The sequence below is a fragment of the Colletotrichum gloeosporioides genome (assembly GCF_011800055.1).
Source record: "Colletotrichum gloeosporioides strain Lc1 chromosome Unknown consensus_17, whole genome shotgun sequence".
Taxonomy (NCBI): domain Eukaryota; kingdom Fungi; phylum Ascomycota; class Sordariomycetes; order Glomerellales; family Glomerellaceae; genus Colletotrichum; species Colletotrichum gloeosporioides.
In genome coordinates, this window is record NW_025544662.1 from 2631914 (window position 1) to 2650881 (window position 18968).

The following is an 18968-nucleotide window of genomic DNA, read 5'->3' on the forward strand; positions in this document are numbered from 1 at the left end:
ACGTCACTACCGCACTGGGCTTTCTAGAAACACTCAAGAGGAGCCTTTCATCCCCATTGCTCTCCGAGCACACTTCCCCTTCCGCTACTTCCGTTTTTGGTCTCCAGCCCGCATCGACGGATATCACCTTGATGCGGTCTGTATCGAGCTTTGGAATACGTACGACAAGCCTTCAGTAGACAACAAGAGCTTGGCCGCTTGGCCCGAATCACCAAAGATGGCCATGCCACGGGAGTCGAGCTTCATGCCGACTATCAAGTGCTCGTCATGTGCTCAACAAGTTGAAATTTCCATGATGGGAGAGCACATCTGCGGAGGACCACCTCCAGACGCGGACCGTAGGTGGTGTCACAAAGCATCTCTTGAGCCAGTCACTTACATTCACGCAGCCATGCCGCCTATGCCAGCCATGCCAGAACGTCCGGATAGTCTTGGTTCGTACGGCCAACCTCCGCCTCTCGACAACAAGTACGGCAGAATGGCACCGCCCACTCTAGATACGAGCGCAGCGAGTGAGTTGCCTTTGATTGAACCAACGTTAAACACTGCTGACAAGAGTAGACATCCCATACATGCGCCAGAGCCAACTTACCCCCATCAGCACATCTACCGGATCGATCAGCGTCTCGCCAAAGACACCTAACAGCCAGGCCATGGGTCGATCAGATGATTACTTCCAGCCGCAGATCGCGAACGATTACAGCTCGAATCAGCAGGCCCGACGTCCAGGAGGATATGGAGGTTTCGACGATGGCGAGGAGTTTGGAGATCAGATGTACCCGAACGAACCGAAGAAGCAAGCCCCTAGCCTGCTTCAACGTATGAATACGATCGCCCCTGGACCATTTGAGATGGGTCGGAGAGGTGGAGGAGGTGCGCCACCTGCTGCGAAGCTGGCTCTGAGGCCTTCGAGAAAGCAGTCTTTGACGCCGGATGATGGGTTCGGCGAACGCCCATTGACGTCTGCGTCGAACAATTCATTCATGTCTGCCGGCAGCAGTGGCAGTAACCCTGGTGGGATCGCACCACCCAGACTACCAAGGAAGAACGGATACGGAGGATTTGGGCCCCCAGGAACAACACCCGACGAATTCGAGCCTGAACCTTACCAAAGCCGTGCAGGCACTTTCCCCCGTCCTAGCGAACCCATGGAACCTCCTGCCAGAACACCGTCAGCTCCCGGTCTTCGACCCGACAGACTGAGCAGACCGTCCAACGGATCTGACCACGAGAGGAAGCGCTCCATGGGCCCCGACACGTCCAGGCCGCCACCACCGAGAACGAGTCTTCTGCGACCGACGACTTCGGGAAGGGACGGCGTGCCCCCGGTCGATCTGGCCAGCGAGTTTGGAGCAAGCAACCCGTACCACACGCCGTCGGCGTCGACATCGTCCGCATCAGGGGCGTCCATGTTTAGCCACGGTCGTCAGGCAAGCTCACAAAGCTCACAATCTAGCTCAGCACAGCGCTCGCGCCGTAACCCCTCGGATGTTACCAACTTTGATAACCTAATGAACGATATTGAGTCGTCCATGAACGCCATGTCACCAACTAAAGAAGAAATGGCGCCACCGCCTCCGCCGAAGCAGGCGCCTAGAGATCCTTACTCCGGTCGTCGTGGCCCCTCCGAGGATCTCCGCAACGACCCCGCTATTCAGAGTGGACGAACTCGCGCGAGATCACCTCTTGGAAGACCAGATTACGATGTTCGCGACCCCAAGGATCGCTACGGCCAGGGTCACGAACGCCAACCCAGTGATCTGCGAAGCGTTTCATCTCCGCCCCGCAACCGTCGACCTTCCGCCGCACCCTCTCGTGGGAACTGCAAGTCCTGCGGAGATCCGATCAAGGGCAAGAGTATCTCGTCCGCCGATGGGCGCTTGACCGGTCGTTACCACAAGGCCTGTTTCGTCTGCACGACCTGCCGCGAGCCTTTCTCGTCTGCCGAATTTTACGTTCTCGACGACAAGCCGTACTGCGAGCAGCACTATCACAAGCTGAATGGAAGCTTGTGCGGTACCTGTGGACGCGGTATTGAGGGCCAGTACTTGGAGGATGAAGATCGGATCAAGTACCACGTCGGCTGCTTCCGATGTGGCGACTGCGGCATGTCCCTCTCCAACGGGTACTTCGAGGTCAATGGCCGGGCATACTGCGAGAAGGACGCCTGGCGCCGGATGCAACAGTCGGCGAGAAGACCCCCGCCTGGCGGTCTGGACGTTCCCGGACCCGGAGGACGCGGCGGACGCCGACCCAGCAACGGCCAGTCTGGCATGCGACCCCCCATCGGTCTTCCGCGCGGCCAGCGGGTGCCTCCCGGAGGTGGCCTCGCTCCGGGAGGCCTTGCCGCCCCGATGCCTCGCATGAACAAGCGCATGACGAGGCTCGGAATGATGTAAGCTGCGAGAGACGCCCTAGTCTCTCGGGCACATCGCACTGCACATTCACTTCGTCGCATTTGAATCATTACCTAGTGCATTTTAATACCCCACGACACATTTCACGACCACGATATACCACCCTCATCTCGCAACATACACTTTTTTTTCTTTTCCGCCATCTGGAGTTTATATACCCGGTCCCCTAGTGGACTCTGTTGGATACCTGCATAGAGCGACGACGTGATGTCGTCTTGTTTGTCTGATGATGATTGGGAGGAAGCCCTGACGGGTGCATGTTTGCCGTGGACACGAGTCCGGCCGGAGTCGCATGGAGTGGCATGGAGTAGGGGCGGAGGGAGGCTTTTGCAGGCAACAGGGTGCAACACGGGTGCTCACAGGAAATAGCTGACCCGAGGTCAGACGGCTACGAGGCCAAGAGATACATAGCAAAAGCCAATTCAAACAATTACTTCAACCCGACGTTTCAATCTCGAACGTGTACATGAACTTGATCCTCTGGTGCTTGAGTTCCGTTGTGAAGATGTTACCTATCTATGTCACCAACCTCACATCATTTTACGCCAAGTGAGTTGATACCAGCCAAGCTTTCTCGCAGCCTGACAAGCGACGTTCTGCCAACATTCCGTCTGCGACAGAACGTGCCATCCTCCCCAACGATGTCTCGGACAGCTGCTTCGCCCGTCGAAGGGCGAAGGGCTTGAGACCCGTGGACGTCGCACACAAACGGCCCGTAACGGCTAAGTCAGAACGGGGTGAGACGTGACATTGTGTCTTTAAGATGGACAAGCAAACGGTTTGGCAGGTGTCTTGTGTTTCCCCGTCTAGTCATAGCATATCGCATTCTCTGCGAACATCACGGAAGAACCACTCGTCGCTTTCTATCGTGAGATGCAAAGGGATTCATAGGCCGCTCAGCAATAGTACCAGGAGAAACAGTGGGATAATTATTACCATCTTGTTCTTGTGGGAAGTTTTGCATGTTTAGTCACACGAGACATAGCATATCATGGCTGACGGTATTTAGATCTTCAGTGAAGATGAAGACGGCCATTGGGAGATGTTTGGATCTGCTTGGGGATGAGGGGCAAGACGTGAGCCAAAAAAGAGGAAAGACGCCAAGGGTCCTTTATCAGGTAGGTTTGCCTTCACCGCCGGTGATCTCTGGCGGGGGGCGTGGGGTTGGCGGATTTGGGGGGTCTTTTACTGTTGATCTTCATCACCGAGTACAGGTTTTTGGTGATTTTTTCCGCTCGGTGGATTTGGAGAATTTCCGCCTTCCGCCGAGCGGGCGATAGGCAAGACGAGAATGTGGAAGCGTGCCCTCTTTGCGCGGGATATTGAGCGATGCTGTGGTAAGGGGGAAAAAAAATTGAGGTTCGAAGAGAGGTTACGTGTTCAGATGGACGGGTCCTTTGCTAGAGTGGACGGTCAACGGTGATGATGTGTTCAATGTGGTATCCAAAGCCCGCTGTGTCCTGGTGAGTAAGGAATTGGCGTGAGTGACGCGATTCTGCCTGCTGCTGACTGATGGGAAGAATCGGTCGGTCCACAGAGGTTGTTTCATGGAGAGTGGCTGTTCTTGTTTGAGGATTCGCGCGGGGGCTAGTGTCGTGGGTTTACGATGGAATGTGTGTGTGTTGGGCCGCGGGCGGATGAACTGTCACCGACCAGTGGTGCGGTTCCGACTGCGGAAAAAGTCGATTGGGTGTGGGCAGCTGAAAAGAAGACTGCGCTGGGGGGATACCCTGCAGATAGGGGGATATGGAAAGAGTGTGGTGTGATTGGTTGGTTGGCCAGGTTTCAGTGTAAGATGTTCGTGGGGGTGTGGGAGATTGAAATAGAATGAGCATTGGCGGCGGCGATACGCGGGATGATGGGTGATAGCATGATGGGATATTGCTTCTGTCTGTTTGGGAGGGAGACGGCTTTTCTGCTGGCGTCGATGTTGCTCCTTGGGTGCTTGCTTTTCTGGAAATCGAAGGGATTTGGACATGCAAGGAGAGAGGAAGAGATGGGAAGAGATAAGAATTGCTTCCTGGGAAGGGCGAAGGACGGAAATCGCAAGCTTGTTCTGCAAGACTGCACAGGTCTCTGTGGCGCGTTGCACGGCATTGCACTCGCAGTAATGGCTTTTGATCTGTGAACCGAATTCTTTGCAGAGAGGCAGGACGACGCGGGGTTTAGACGGTGCCACCAACCAGACACGATTCTACTCGAACCGCGTGGCCGATGTCTGTGTTTCTGCGTCCTGTAATGCTTTTGCAGTTGGACAGCCCACGCGGGTGTCTGTGTGTGTGCGTCCTGCAGCTATGAGAAGCAGCTATTTCTCAAAGCTGTCCGTCATCGTCAAAGCATGCTCCAGCATACAGTAAAGTGCGCTCGAGCTGCAAGGGGTTTGGGGCTCTGTCGTCTGCGTCCGCGCTGCCCGTGTTTGCTGTCTTGGCTTTTATTTTAATATGAAATGGTAGGCGCAATGCTACCTTCTGGAATAGGGAGCGGGATCCGCGTCGATCGTCGAAGAAGGGTATCCCTTTGATGGTACGTTTTTGTCGACCCGTTTCGATATTGGGCACTTTGGAGCGCTGGAACATTGAAATGCGGCTGGAATTATATTGGCCTAGCGGAAGACCTGAGTCGCGATATCCGAACTCATGACAAGTGTTGCCGGGTCGTCGCTGACGTCTAGCGAGTCGCGTGGGCAACTGCGGCTCGTGTAAAGTGGCGTTCTGGATCTCTCCGCCTGTGAGACCGGATTTAAAGGGGCAGACGGACCTGTGTGGAGGTACCGCTGACGCAAATGTTGGCCGTCTCGGTACTTGTCAAGCGATCGTCAGGGGAGGGGGTTTTCTCGAAGTGTTAGTGCTGCTGTCTTTCGGCGTTTTGGCGCTCCATCATCGACGGCGGGAACGCCACTGAAGTTGATGTTGTCGTCCGTGGGTTTGAACGATTGCAGAGGCTAAAGTAGTCAGGGGAAACGAGGATGATGGCATGCGGGTCGCAACTTTGGAAGAATTCAGACACGAACCGCTGTGCCGGCACCGGTTCGATGGGTTTGGGAGGAATGTCGTTGGAAGCCAAAAGTCATCGCTTTTTTCCATGTGTTACTTTTAATAGCAGGCTCTGCCAGAATTCAGACGGAAAGAGGCACCTGTGGAGTTTCAAGCATCCAACCGCCCGACGAGGAAAGGGTGGCTTGGAAGTTCCAGACTTCTTTCCTTTGTCTCACTGGCCCGCCACAGAAGGAAAGAAAAACCGGAGCTTTGCTACCTATCATTTTGGATCATTTGCAACTGCCCAACGACGTGAAAGTTTTTTTTTTCATCGGTTTGGTACCTTGTTCTGACAAAAATTGAAGAGCTAGCTACGCGCATCTTTCGAACGACAGCGCGTCGGTTGGGACTTTGGGACTTTCGCAACGACCATGGATAGCAGCAACAGGCTGAAAGCTTGGCCCCCCTTTTTAAACAGAAGCCGCCAGTTGGTCAAATCACACAATGTCACCCTAGCCCGCACATGTGTGATGGATTGATTGCCGGACGCCGAGAACTCCAGTTTCCCAGCTGTGCGCGACTCTTTCGCCATCAGCTCCCAAATCGATCCATCCCATGGCCAATGGGAACGCCAATCAGTCCAGCGGGCTGGGAAGTCGTTCCCTTGTTTGGAGATTAGATTGGGGACCCGGTGGCCACTGCACGCACGCGCAGCGCAGCACCACTCTCGCTCTTGCAGGTTTTACTTGTACTCAAGTCACTGACTGGCGATCTACGGCGCACCCAAGATGTTTTGTAGGAGTCTTGTTGGTCGACGGCGCCGAGCCGGCAGTGGTACGCGTTCTGTCTGCAGGTATCCCCTTGAGATGCCTAGGAACGCAGTTATACGACCGACGGGGAGCCTGTTGCCTGATTCCACCATTCGTTTTGCGTGCCGAGTGAGTTGAGCTGTGTTGCAGACAGAACGACGACGGTCGTCAGTCTCCTCAAGCAAGACTCAGGAGTACATCCATCCCCCTGCGACTAGTCCTCAGTTGTTATTGGCGGTGTTCTTCCCAAGCGTCCTTGCCTCCTGCCGTCCCCTTCCCAAGTCCCAAGATCCTCCTGCCTCCTTCCGCCTGCGTAGGTAGCGTCTGTATTGTACCTGCCGCTCTCCTATCCTGCCGTCAGTCCTTTCCTTTCCTGGTGGTTGTCGACCCTCCTTTTGGTCCCCATCCAGACAGACAGACACAGCGACGTCGTCGACTTCCCTCTCCTTCCTTTTTTCTTCACCACCACTACTTCCCTCGCGGTTGCAACTGCGGCAAAACCAGCTCTTCCTCTTTTTTGCTCGTTTCGTCGACATTTCTCGTCGTTTCACTTCAAAACCACATCTTTATTTGCGGAGCACATCAACAGCCTACCCTACGAATACACACACACACACTCTCTATCTCTCGCCGTCAGTGTTCTCCCCCACGGCTGCAACCCACCAGGCAGAAAAAAAGTACGGATACCAAACCGGGTCTTCTTCGATAGGAGCCGTCGCCACTCTTTTTTTTAATCCAACGAGTCTTATCCAATTTCGCCAAGGCCCCCCCAGTCAACAGGTCCCGCCCTGCCACCACGCTGTTGTAAACCGGTTTGTCGATTGGCTTTCCGCCGCGAAGGACGCAAACCAATTCGTCTTTCTTCGCAACCCTCTCACCGCGCGTTCGTCCCCAAATCGTCGTTCGCGTGCCTGTCCCTTCCTTTGGTTCTCTTTTTCCAGCTGTGCGTTGTCGCGGTATGCCTCTTTAGCGCAGAGGCACCTTTTCGTCGTCACCTTACCGCCGCCACCATCTGTTAGCGACATCATACCCGTCCCAGGCCGCTGCGGGCTTTAATAATCGAGTTGCTGCCGCTGCCGCAACCGCCACGCTGGCAATGATGACCATGCTCAAGCAGTCATCAACCGGCTTCGTCGCCCCGAGGGCTCGTCCCAAGACGCTGCTCTTCCTGGCCCTCGCCGTCATCTCCGTCTACTTCCTCGCAACTCGCGGCGCTCCCGCAGGATACCACGTCGTGCCATGGAATCACGATGGCACCGGCGCGCCTCCTCCCGCCGCCGATAAGGCTCCGGCAGAGCCCCCGAAACCCGCTGAGCCCCCCAAGTCGGAGGAGGAGAAGAAGCAAGAGGAGGAAAGATTGAAGGAGGAAGAAGAGAGGTTGAAGCAAGAGAGGGAAAAGCATGAGCAGGCTCTCAGAGACGAGTTCGCGGCTGAATATGAAGCTGCCAAGAGGTATGTGCATTTTTGTCTTCCCGCCGGCGGAAACGTCAGCTGTCACGTCAAGGCGGCAGGAACTGACTCTCTAAACCTTAATAGCCTCCCCGGCAACGACCACATCTACGGTAATACTCTCAACACCTTGACCAACAAGGAGAACCGCACCACCGAGCATGCCGCCGCTCTTCGCGACGTCGGCGCACAGGACGTTGCCTACACGAACCAGAGACCCTTCGCCTACAACCCTTACCCCGACTACAACGGCGACGAATGGAACAAGACGCACCGCGCACCCTACGTGCCATGCATTGGAGCCACCGGCGAGGTCGTCGAGGACCTCTTGGTCTTCAAGGGTCAACCGTCAAAGTTCCCCGCTACCGGCTTTGGCAGCTTCGACGTTCTGAACATGGATGGAAACATCTGCTATGAGCGTGATACTCGTCTCGGCCCCTACGGTCTCCAGCCCCAGCTCAGCAAGGCTGGCCTCCGGATTGATTGGGATAACATCAACTGGGGCGATCTGCAGGAGAAGTGCGTCGAGAGAAACGCGGCTCGTTTCGACGATGGCAAGCCCAACGAATACATCAAGACCGCATACCCTGACATTGCAGAGAAGTACGGCAACGAGGTCGAGGAGGTCGAGAAGCGCGGCTTTACCAAGTCCAAGGAGCCCAAGGTCAAGAAGGCGGACACCCGAACAGCTGTCCTCCTGCGATCCTACACCGGAAAGAAGTACAGCGAAAACGATAAGCAAGTCATTCGCGCGCTCATCTCCGAGCTTTCTCTGCGATCCGGCGGCGAGTTCCAGGTGTTCCTGTTGCTGCACGTCCGTGAGCAGGAGCTCGATATTTTGAACGATGAGGCGACGTACCAGTACGTTCTCAACGAGCACGTGCCTCTCGAGTTCCACGGCATCACCAAGCTGTGGAACGACAAGGGCGTTTGGGACGTCTACACCGCCCTTACCGACGACAATGAAAGAAGCGTCCACTCCGCCCAGTGGTTGTCCGTGCAGAAGTTCAGCCAGGACCATCCCGAGTTCGACTTCATTTGGAACTGGGAGATGGATGCCCGCATCGTCGGCCATCACTACGACTTCCTCAAGCGCCTCGATGAGTTCGCCAACAAGCAGCCCCGCAGAGGTCTCTGGGAGCGCAACGAGCGCTACTACATCCCCGAGTACCACGGCGACTACGACAACGACTTCCGCAAGGATGTTGAGAAGCGCACTCGCGGTAACCAGGTCTGGGGACCTCCCAAGCTGGGCTTCATTAACCCTGTTGGCCCCAAGCCTCCCGTCGACAACCCCGAGAAGGATAACTACAAGTGGGGAGTCGGCGAGGATGCGGATATGATCACTGTCGGCCCCATTTTCAACCCGATCAACAGCAGCTGGATCATTTCGGACCACATTTGGGGCTACAGAGACGAGGCTCACCCTGACCCCGCCAAGACCCTCCCCCGCCGCACCACCATCGTCACTCAGTCGCGTGTGTCTAAGCGCCTCTTGGATATCATGCACGTCGAGAACCTCCGCGGCAACCACATCGCCTCCGAGATGACCCCGCAAACCGTCGCCCTCCTCCACGGCTTCAAGACGGTATTTGCGCCTCACCCCACCTGGTTTGACCGCCCGTGGAACGGCACCTTCCTTGCGAAGTGGTTTAACCCCGGTCCCCGCGGCGAGAGTGGTGGCGAGGGATCTCCCATGGGTTGGGGCCGCGAGCGCAGATACCAGGGCATGACTTGGTACTACCGCGCTGAGCCTCCTGCCAGACTGTACAACAACTGGATCGGATACGAAGACACGTCGTACGGAGGCAAGGATTGGGAGCGCACCCACGGTCGCCCCTGCCTGCCGCCCATGATTCTCCACCCCATCAAGGAGGTCAAGCAGACCCCGCGCGGCTTCGCGACCAAGTTTGAGCTTTTCTACGGCTGAACAGCTCACGCTACGATGGTGTATGATGTACGAACAAGACTTGCTTCAACGGGATTCCGCATTATGACGGCAAAGCGTTGCCAGCGGTAGTCGAAGCGACAGAATCTAGGACTAGACGGCCGGGCGCAGTGGCAGTGAAGTCTGATCATGAAAAGCTGGTCAGGGTCACGGAAACGGGACAAACCCGGGTCTACAATCTTTACCGACACATTGTGCATTCGCATGCAATGCGAGACTAGGAGAAATGTGGAAAGGAGGGAAATCCGGCGCGAGGTCCGCCGTGTGGAGCTAGGCGTTTGTTGTTACCTGCTGTTTTGCTTTACACCTGTCGGGCGATGTCATGCCCGCTGGTATTATGGCATCTCGAAACATACCACACTGTTCATTTATCTGTTCCATTATGACAACACACCTTTTTCGTCTTTCTTTACTTTTTTTAGTCTCGGGGCATCTCCCAGCGAGTAGACTTTCTTTCTTTTTCCTCTTTTAAAAAAAACTTTGCCCCCTGACTTGAGGGCTTCGGTTCCTTGTACAAATGATGGGTGTGGATGGGAATCATGGGTTTAGATATAGAAGGGCCTCCGCCGGGGGTTTCTTGAACGTGTCAATAGTAATTGTCATGGGTTCAGAACTTTGTGTGCTACGTGATTTGTGATAATGTGAATGGGTCGAGCTAGGCTGAGGAGGTGCCGTTGAGAAGGAAAAGGTATAAGAGGATTGGACTCGGAACAATGATACGTCGTCGCGAAGACAATCTGCTTCTTCGTCTCCCAAAATGTCTAGCTCGCCAGTGACAGCGATTCGGCTTGTCATGTTCGGGTTGTCATGTGGGGGCGGAAGTGAGGTTGATGTAGTTACCGAGTCCTCCGAGGCCGGTGTGGGCGCGCGGAAGAGGTTGGTATCGGCGAGGAATACTCACGGGACGGTGACGATAATAGGCGACGGCTGCCGTTGTCTGCGAGCAGGGTGTTACTCACACGCCAGAAGTTTCTCCGGTGGTAGAGGGTTGAGGTGGTTACCGTGGTCTACTCTACCATGGCCTCCATCTGCAAAAACTAGGCTAGGAGTGTCCGATTTTGGCTTGGGCGAGAACGGATCTGTTTCCGTGGTGGGGGATGGTTTATATACACTGTTATGGTGTGATGTGACTGCCTGGTGGGTAGGATGCTTTTCCAATGCTATTTAAGGGGGTGGTTTGCGAGGTGTGGAACGATTTGAGGCAATGACCACAGTGGGGAAGTGGCTTATTGCTCCGCGGCTCAATGCGATGCCGCTGGGGCATAAGACATCTTCTGTTGAAAGTGGGTTGTCTGCTTGGAGAGCAGAGCGCAGGGAGATGGCACCAAGTGAGATAGATGCCTGTTGGTTGATGTTGCTGTGTGAGTATTTGGGGCCGCATAGGTGATGGACGTAGCGATGAAGCGGGGGAGCGATGGAGCCACACCACGATTTGGGGCTGGATTTGAAGGTGAGATACTGCATTTGGGGCGGTAGAGGGTGTGGCGGGGGANTTTGGGGCTGGATTTGAAGGTGAGATACTGCATTTGGGGCGGTAGAGGGTGTGGCGGGGGGTGGGGCTTTGGGATGTTGGTTTAGCATATAAGGAGGTCGTGTAGGGTGAAGATCAGGTTGAGAGAGCACCAGGCCAATCGAGTCTGAGTCTTTGAATATTGCACATGATGTCCAGCCAGACTTGCAAGCAGCGAACTCGTTGGGTTATCTTTCGATGGGATGGCACAGGCGGGTTTTGCGTGGAGGTGTGGTCTGGTGAATACTTAGATGACGGTCTTGCTGAAAGACAGCGACGGGGTTGGTGAGGATTGGTGATGGGGGGGATATCGTGCCTTGATTGGGGGACAAGTTGGTTCTTGGCAATGTTCATGTAGTCTGTGAACGGAACCTTCGATTTGTCGCGACATCTGGCGTTGTACAGCGGCGTGTTGAGATGCCGATCAGACTACTGTGTGAGAGGTGATTACTGAATTTAGGGGCGAGAGGGTATAAAAGAGACTTTATTAACTTGTGAAGATGTTTGAACGGCGCGAACAACAATGGGCGACCATGTGTTGGCTGGGTTGATCCCGCGGCTCTGAATGGTGCTAGTCAGACCGCTGCGAGTGCGTTTTGTGGATAGTTTGAGCGATCATCAACGAGAGGTCGTATCCAAATGTTTCTCGTGTATTGGGGATGTATACCATATGAATGGGCCTGATGAAGGATGTACTGATGTGAGGGGACGAGTATTTGGGTAGGACGTGTAGATGATAGGCGCGCTTGGTATCAGCTTGAGCTTGACTTAAGAGCAGGTACTGCAGCTAGACAAGACCCGCGCGTTAGACAAGAAAGTAGATTGCGGTGGGTCTGGGGCAGCGCGAACATTAAGGTATTCCAGAATATATGCATGCTTGGCCCCTTGACTTCTGGTTTTGATTCTCCGGCAGCGGACCCCCGGGACGGGTCTCGGCGTGCGCGGGAACACCGACAACACAAGACTCCGCCTATATAAGAGGACAAGTAGACCAATTTTGCTTGTTCTTGAATGGACTCAGCGGCCGCGATCACAGAATGGTAAGGCTTCCTCAATTGTTGTTCCAACCATTTCACGCATCGTTGGGAACAAGTAATAGTACCAATACATCACTGCCGGGAGATTTATTCATTTTGACAAACGGCTATTCGCCGAATGATCTCACGACGCTGGTGATGGCGGGAGGAGTGAGGGGCTGTGAGCTACGTCAATGTAGAGCGGTCATTGAGCGAGCTTGGTGTTGAAGATTCGGCTCATAGATCGATCAGACTACAAGACAATAGGGCCATTGCCAAAAGTTCTTCCTCGACTTCATTCTTTGCTTGAGTCGGTTCCTCTCGTAACTCGGCCGGTTCTTATACGTACAGCCTGCTTGGTGGCAGATGGGCTTCACGGACACGGCGGGGGGATTCTGTTCTCGAGGAGCATGATCTCTTTGGCGCAAGACTTTCAAGGAGTCGGAATTTCATATATGAGACGAATGATTGTTCTTCACTCTATTCATCCACAATTTCTCGCAGCTCCCCGTCGCGAAGAAGTTGAGTTGAGTCACCTTGGATATTTATGGCTAGGCCTCACTGTATGGTTTTAGACCAATCTTTGGATCGCTTTGTTTGCGAATTTGGTACTCTTCACAACGAATACTTCACTCATGACAAGAGAGACGGGTAGAGCTGGCGATTGGCGCTGTCTTGGGTGTCGCTTCGGCGGTTGGGTTCAAGAGCGGAGAGATGGGCGCTGCAGGGGCGTTGTGGCTTTTGCTGTTTTAATCTTTCCACCCTCAAGCCTTACCTCTTGGTGAATTGTTTCGCCTCGAAAACAGTCGATTGGGCTTTCTGGCGTGTCTTTATACTATGCACTGAGTGCTAGATAGGTGGCAGGGGCTCTGTAATTAGGAGCTGGTGGCTAACTCGTTGGTCTCTTCAGATTGATGTTTGTGATCAGATGTGTTGGTACTCAACTGAGATCCTCTGATCATACTTGTATCATTCATGTTGAATAATCTGATAGCGTTACTAGAAACGCAAAGACGACTAGTCGGGAGTGATCGGGTTTCTTGCTTATATGTAGATGCAGTGGACGTCGATACCTGGTCGGCGGGATACGAAAAGTCAAACACCAGACTGATAGCTCGCTCAGCCCTCCGTCCCTATGACTGTTTTGTTTGAGAGACAAGTTAACTTCATATACGGTGTAATTTATACTTGTTCACGGGGTGTGTGAGGTGTAGGCTGGTCCGCCTCGAGTGCCTCGATGGGTGGTGATGACGGCTTTGCATCTAGCTTTTGACTCAGCTGCGACGTTGCCTTGCGTCGAGATGCTTGTGAAAACTAAGAAGTGAACAGACGAGTTGGTGATGTGAGATGGTCTGGCTGATGTTGGCCATTGATTTCAAAGGTGTCCTCATACGCAGATGCTATTTCCATTTGGACATCTCCCCCCTCAACTACTGTAGCGAATTCCAACTCAGCTGCCCATATAAATGACTCATTTAACAGTTTCCTCTGTTTGAACGCAATTGGTGTCCAGGATCATTTTTGGAGCCAGGAGGCATCGGCAATCGGTGCATCGGCCAGCCTGTCTCGTCTCGTCCTTCCTTGTTGGGGCTCCAGATCTTGGGTGAGGTGACGTCAGAGGCAACAAGATTAGAGACTCTCTGATCATTCTGATTGGTCTATTCACGAGGAATATTTCACTAGTACCGACGTCTGACGGTGGAGTGCTCACCGTGCTATGGATATGGTGTTAGCAGCATGGGTGGTGCCATGACAGCGTGGTCCTCGGATTATAAAGATAAGAGAAATCTCTTTCGATTTCTAGCAATATGATCCACAAACAATTGCATTGCCGGTTTGTGATAACTAGGAAATTCCATGGGGGTAGTTATATACTATCAGTTTCGCGCGGAAGAGGAGGTCGATTCGGCGAGGCTCGTGTAGATGGCAGACCAGGCCTGTGGTCCATCGTTTTATAAGCGCTACGTCATGGGTCATTGAAACATCAACCATGAGCTTTCTCTATCGCTATCTCTTTAGATCCGGTGCTTCCCTCAAAATGAAGGGGTTACTCATGTTGTACACGGCTCGCTGACCTTTGCCGGCCGGGTTGGACTTCGAAGCCATCACTGCAGTAGTATACAAACTCAATCCACAGACGAAGACGATGGAGCCTGGCGACTGAGAATATTGCCCCATCGCTAGTCTTCAAGACTACGAGAGGTCTGGCTGGGCATATTGCCAAATATCCGGCCAACTCTGGCCGGGAGCCTCTTTAAAATTCTGCCACTGTCGATCCTGCTCTGATCCGTGGTACACAGGAAAGGAGATGTTAGTTTCTGAAGGTTTGGAAGTAGTATACATGAGTTGCGAGCAAGGCCGACGGCGGAGATTGATTCGACATGTGCCATGCACGTAGCAATGATGAAAGAGCAACGTGAAGCCGGTATCTCAGTTAGCGGGTTGGACTATAATTTCGATTCAAGGCATGTTGATTCAAGCATCGCAGCAAATGATTGACGATATCGTAGTATTACAGCCTTAAGATCATCTCTTATCAAGAATGGTTCGGTCTTGTCTAGGTTCTCCCGCAGGAACACAGTAAATTCGAAGCAGTTTGTGAGAGTGTCTGTCTCCGGCGTATTGCGGCAAAGCAAATGCAACATTAGCGGGCAGTGATAAAGAACGGAGACTGGGTTTGCGGATTGAGGCTGCAAGGAATATTTTCTGCGGAATGGCTGCTGACGGCGATGAGCACGGAGGTAAGTAATCTTTCCCGAAAGATCAGGCGAACGCCGCATTTGTCTGAATGGCCCTGGAGAATACATCTGGGTACCATTATATAAGACATTCAGCTTCGTCTTCTCTAGTTGAGGTGAAGGGAAAAGCTAGTGCAACATCACGTAACACGTCGCTCTCGTCCATTCAAGACTAATACAGTGGCAAGCTCTACGTAAGAGCGTGGGCCTATGAAATAACTAGACAAAGATTGTGATCTGTAGCTATATAAGTGGATTGATGCTTCAGTGATACCGTTTTTTTAAAACAAATGGCTAAGCTGGCCCAGCTGGCTGCTCTGAATCTGGCCATATCCGAAAGACGGCCTGGACATCATCTCATCTTCATGTCCCCTACCTGCCCCCTTGTTAAGTATAACTTCACAGCATCAATTGACCGCCGGCAAGTATTCAGATCCAATAAGCTCTCCCTAATGACAAGTGATGCTTCAGTCTATCCTGCTGAACACTCAGAGGCCCCGATGTGAGGTGGCTTCCATGCTGATATATATCGCAGGAGACCACATTGAGGCGTGCAGATGGGAAAGCGTCGCGCTGGAGTTCTTTTAGTCCTCTTTCCGTGAAGCTTATATGACCGATTCTTTATATTTCCTCGAGGGCTTATGTAGCAACCAGCCAACAGCTGGGCTACAGCACAGCCGCGAAAGATCATGTCCCCGTGCTCTCACCTCATGCGCAGAGCTTTCCCAATGAGTATAAAACAGCATCCTGGCTCAAAGTACCTTTCGACAAGCCAAAAAATCGACTAGAATGTCGACAGAGATCTGTATGTTTCAAAGGATATCTTGACACTCTAGGCAAGGTAGCTTAGCCCATTAAGTATGAGACGAGGTGTTGCACCTACCGGCAGCTTTTGGCGTGTTAGTTGTTTTCTCTGATTATTGCTAGGAATAAAGATTAAGCGGTGATAGACGGTGATGAGAAGTTCCCAGATTGCAGTGGTCCAGCTGGACGTGGCTTTCGCTAGCCCCAGGGGGTTCGTTGGCGGCCGATGCTATCGCAATCCAATGAGATGAACGCCACGAGCATTGATGATGCTCCAACTCTCACCTGCTTGCACGGCCTCTTATAGGTCCAGATGGCATTCGAGTCCCACGCGAACTTCGTCTATTATGATCCGCATTGTTGCGGATGCTTAGATTGATACGGCAAGTTGCCCCGTAATCTATAAAAACCAGATCACAGGGACCTTAACTCTCACTCTGAGTAGAAGCAGAAATGTGTTGGAAGTGGGAATGCTCAAGGGTGTCAATTGGCGAAGGTTCAAGCTCTTCGACCTCAGAGATCACCACCCACACTCACTTGCCCACTCGAACCACGCAATTCCGCATCTTAGGATTATACAAAGAAAAATACACGGAACCGAGACAGTGAATAATACTAACGCCATCGAGTTCATGAGTGTATCCCGGAACCCCTATGAACACCAAGCCGATAAACCAGACTTATCTCGAGATACCAAATGGCTAAGCAGCTTTCAAACTGTTCGAAGCAAAGGGCCCGAAAATCGATTTGAAGAGCTGAAAGACCTAATTCTCTCATGTAACTATATGCTACCGCTCAAGAGACACATCGGACTCAGCACCGCCAAGCCCATCTCCCTAACGCGCGGGCACGCCAGTCCACACGGAACCCCCTCCCTGCGGCAAGACATCGGATTCGTCGATAGATATAAAACAGCGGGACGGATCTCGTCATGAAATTTTCTCGATACAGAAGATGACGTCCATTCCCATGCGTGCCCGATTATGTCGAGAACGGGCTTCCTTCAAGACCGGGGCAGCGTATAGTAGCAGATTCGCAGCAACAGATCACCCAACGCTCGCAACCTCGACCTCAAGATATCCCAGCAAGCTCTAATCATCTCTCTCGTCCATAGTATATCCTCACATACACCCAAACTTCACCAAAAGCCAGAGATGACAGACGTTTCTTGTCATCACCCACCGCCTACTTACGCAACACTCGGGACTGCCATTATCACCTACGAGATAGATGTCCTCATCGTGATGCTAGTAAATGAAACCACTGGGTATCCGCTCTTAAACGCGACGGGTTCAATTCGTGCGTGCACCCTTCTACTGCACGAAACACCAATCCTTCTCATTTATACCACGAGTGTCATGTCAGGTCTCTACATCGTCCAGCCGCCGTCTTGCCCCAATCAGACTTTCGCACTGCAAAGGGTATATATTACCCGTCCGTGTCTCTGACATACTATCTGCAGGAAAATTTCATCATCTCACAGTTGTCTTAGAAATAAGCCATCTAACATCTACTTGCGGGCAAAGTAGGACACGTCACAGCCCCGAGATGATTCCTCGACAACAAGGAAACAGAACTCATACCCTTCGAAACCCACGACCGTCCTTCCTTCTTGCGTATACGGCTTCAGATACACAAACATCGCCACCGCACTCAACAGGCAAAGGCCTAAGAACTCGAACCTAAATCCCTGAAGCACGCCCACCAGAGCATTGCCCGAAGGACGGTAAATGCACCTCGCAACGAGGACTGATCTGCGAAAAAAACAAGCGCAGATTTCACCGGATTCTGTTGCGTGGTGGACATCATATACGCCCACATTCTCTTCATATACCCTTCGGCATCCTACGTCCAATTCCATGACGCGAACAAAACTTCCCATCTAGAGACTCCCCCCGGAGCAAAGACACTGGCCTGTCCAGCGGGTATATAAATGCACTTACTCTACCCCTTGATCATTTCAAGCCGCCACAATGTACTCACGATGAAGTTTCCGTTCGATTGGACTAACTTCGAAGCCATGACTGACGACACTCTCGCCGTCATGGATCTCCTCTAAAGTTCACTTCGCGACATGGCGAACCACAATCTGAAGTCCTCACGCCCAGCTAATCCACTAAGAGCCACCTCATATTCTTACACATACTCAGACACTACCGAGAACCGGAGATAATGGCCTCTTCCTTTCCATTTCAAGGGCCTGGGAATGCTGAAGTTGCCCTCCAAGGGGGACGTCATGCTCGCGAGACCAGAATGGATCAGTTACGAACAACAATGACTACATGGAACGAAATTTGTCGCTTGTGGACTGTATGAGAAAAGCCGAATGCTCTCATTTATACCACCAGCTGCTCCCTCCTACATCAGACGACCGGCTCTATTCCCAGGAGACGCAGCGGTGTACAAACAAGTATTTATTAACCACCTATAGCTCCAGAATACCATCCCAAAGCACAGATTTGTTCTTCCTTTGGTGATTTGCTTACAAGCAAGCCGGCTCATACCCTTGTCATCAACCCAACACCAGAACCCCCTTCGGCGACAGAATCATACACCACTTCCTACCAAGACCCATCCTGATCCTTCATCTCGCGTTGATTCCCCAAACACTCACACATCGCCGCCAGAGCCCGACGCTGCAAGCTCCAATCCATGCGCGGATGGGAGCATGCCTCATGCATGCCTGCCGCGGATCGCCGCAGCCCAAAGGGGGAATGTAGCCCGCAACGTGGATACAAAGTTGATCTGTGAACCTCCATGCAATGCATATTGATTGCTTGCTGGGTTAACATCTACGCTCTCGTCCCCTTTTATATATACTTCCGCATCACGGCAGCCGCCCACCCTGACTTCAAACATCCCTTCCGCCCAGCAGACCTTTAATAAGTAACCCCCCAAAAACCTGGAGAAGCGCGGCACAACAGATAAAGTGGCCCAGGATCCTCTCTGCTGAGGTGCTCGCTCAGGTCCAAGAAAGTAATCTATCTCATCACGTGGGCTTGACCCAACAAACAAGAGCCATAGACTGATCCCAGTCGCCGCCATCACCCATCACAATCATCTTGAGAGTATCATGTAACATGCAAACAGATGTATTCCTATGCCTATCCATACAAGCCCGCCATGTATATAAAATATGCGTCTAAAATGGGGGGTGTGTGTGTGTGTGTTCTCATCTCATCAAACGCCTCGGCGCCGACATGTCTGTATATCTTTCTCCAACATTGCAACTCATCTCTCTCAAACCACCTCTCCGAACCGAATCACCTCCTATCAACAAGTACCCGCGTCCCCTGTATGCT

At 52.7% G+C, this 18968-nt stretch overlaps 2 protein-coding genes across 2 annotated transcripts; both read left to right on the plus strand.

The window, feature by feature from the left end:
- Window positions 1-217: 217 nt before the first annotated feature.
- GCG54_00011601 (LIM domain kinase 1) lies at window positions 218-2399 on the plus strand (the record flags this gene model as incomplete). The annotated part of the gene is made up of 2 exons (XM_045411503.1): window positions 218-512; window positions 562-2399. 2 exons carry the CDS (start codon window positions 218-220, stop codon window positions 2397-2399), a joined length of 2133 nt encoding a protein of 710 aa, XP_045268561.1.
- A 4898-nt stretch (window positions 2400-7297) lies between these two features.
- Window positions 7298-9580, plus strand: GCG54_00011602 (uncharacterized protein; the record flags this gene model as incomplete). The annotated part of the gene is made up of 2 exons (XM_045411504.1): window positions 7298-7653; window positions 7738-9580. 2 exons carry the CDS (start codon window positions 7298-7300, stop codon window positions 9578-9580), a joined length of 2199 nt encoding a protein of 732 aa, XP_045268562.1.
- Window positions 9581-18968: the final 9388 nt, after the last annotated feature.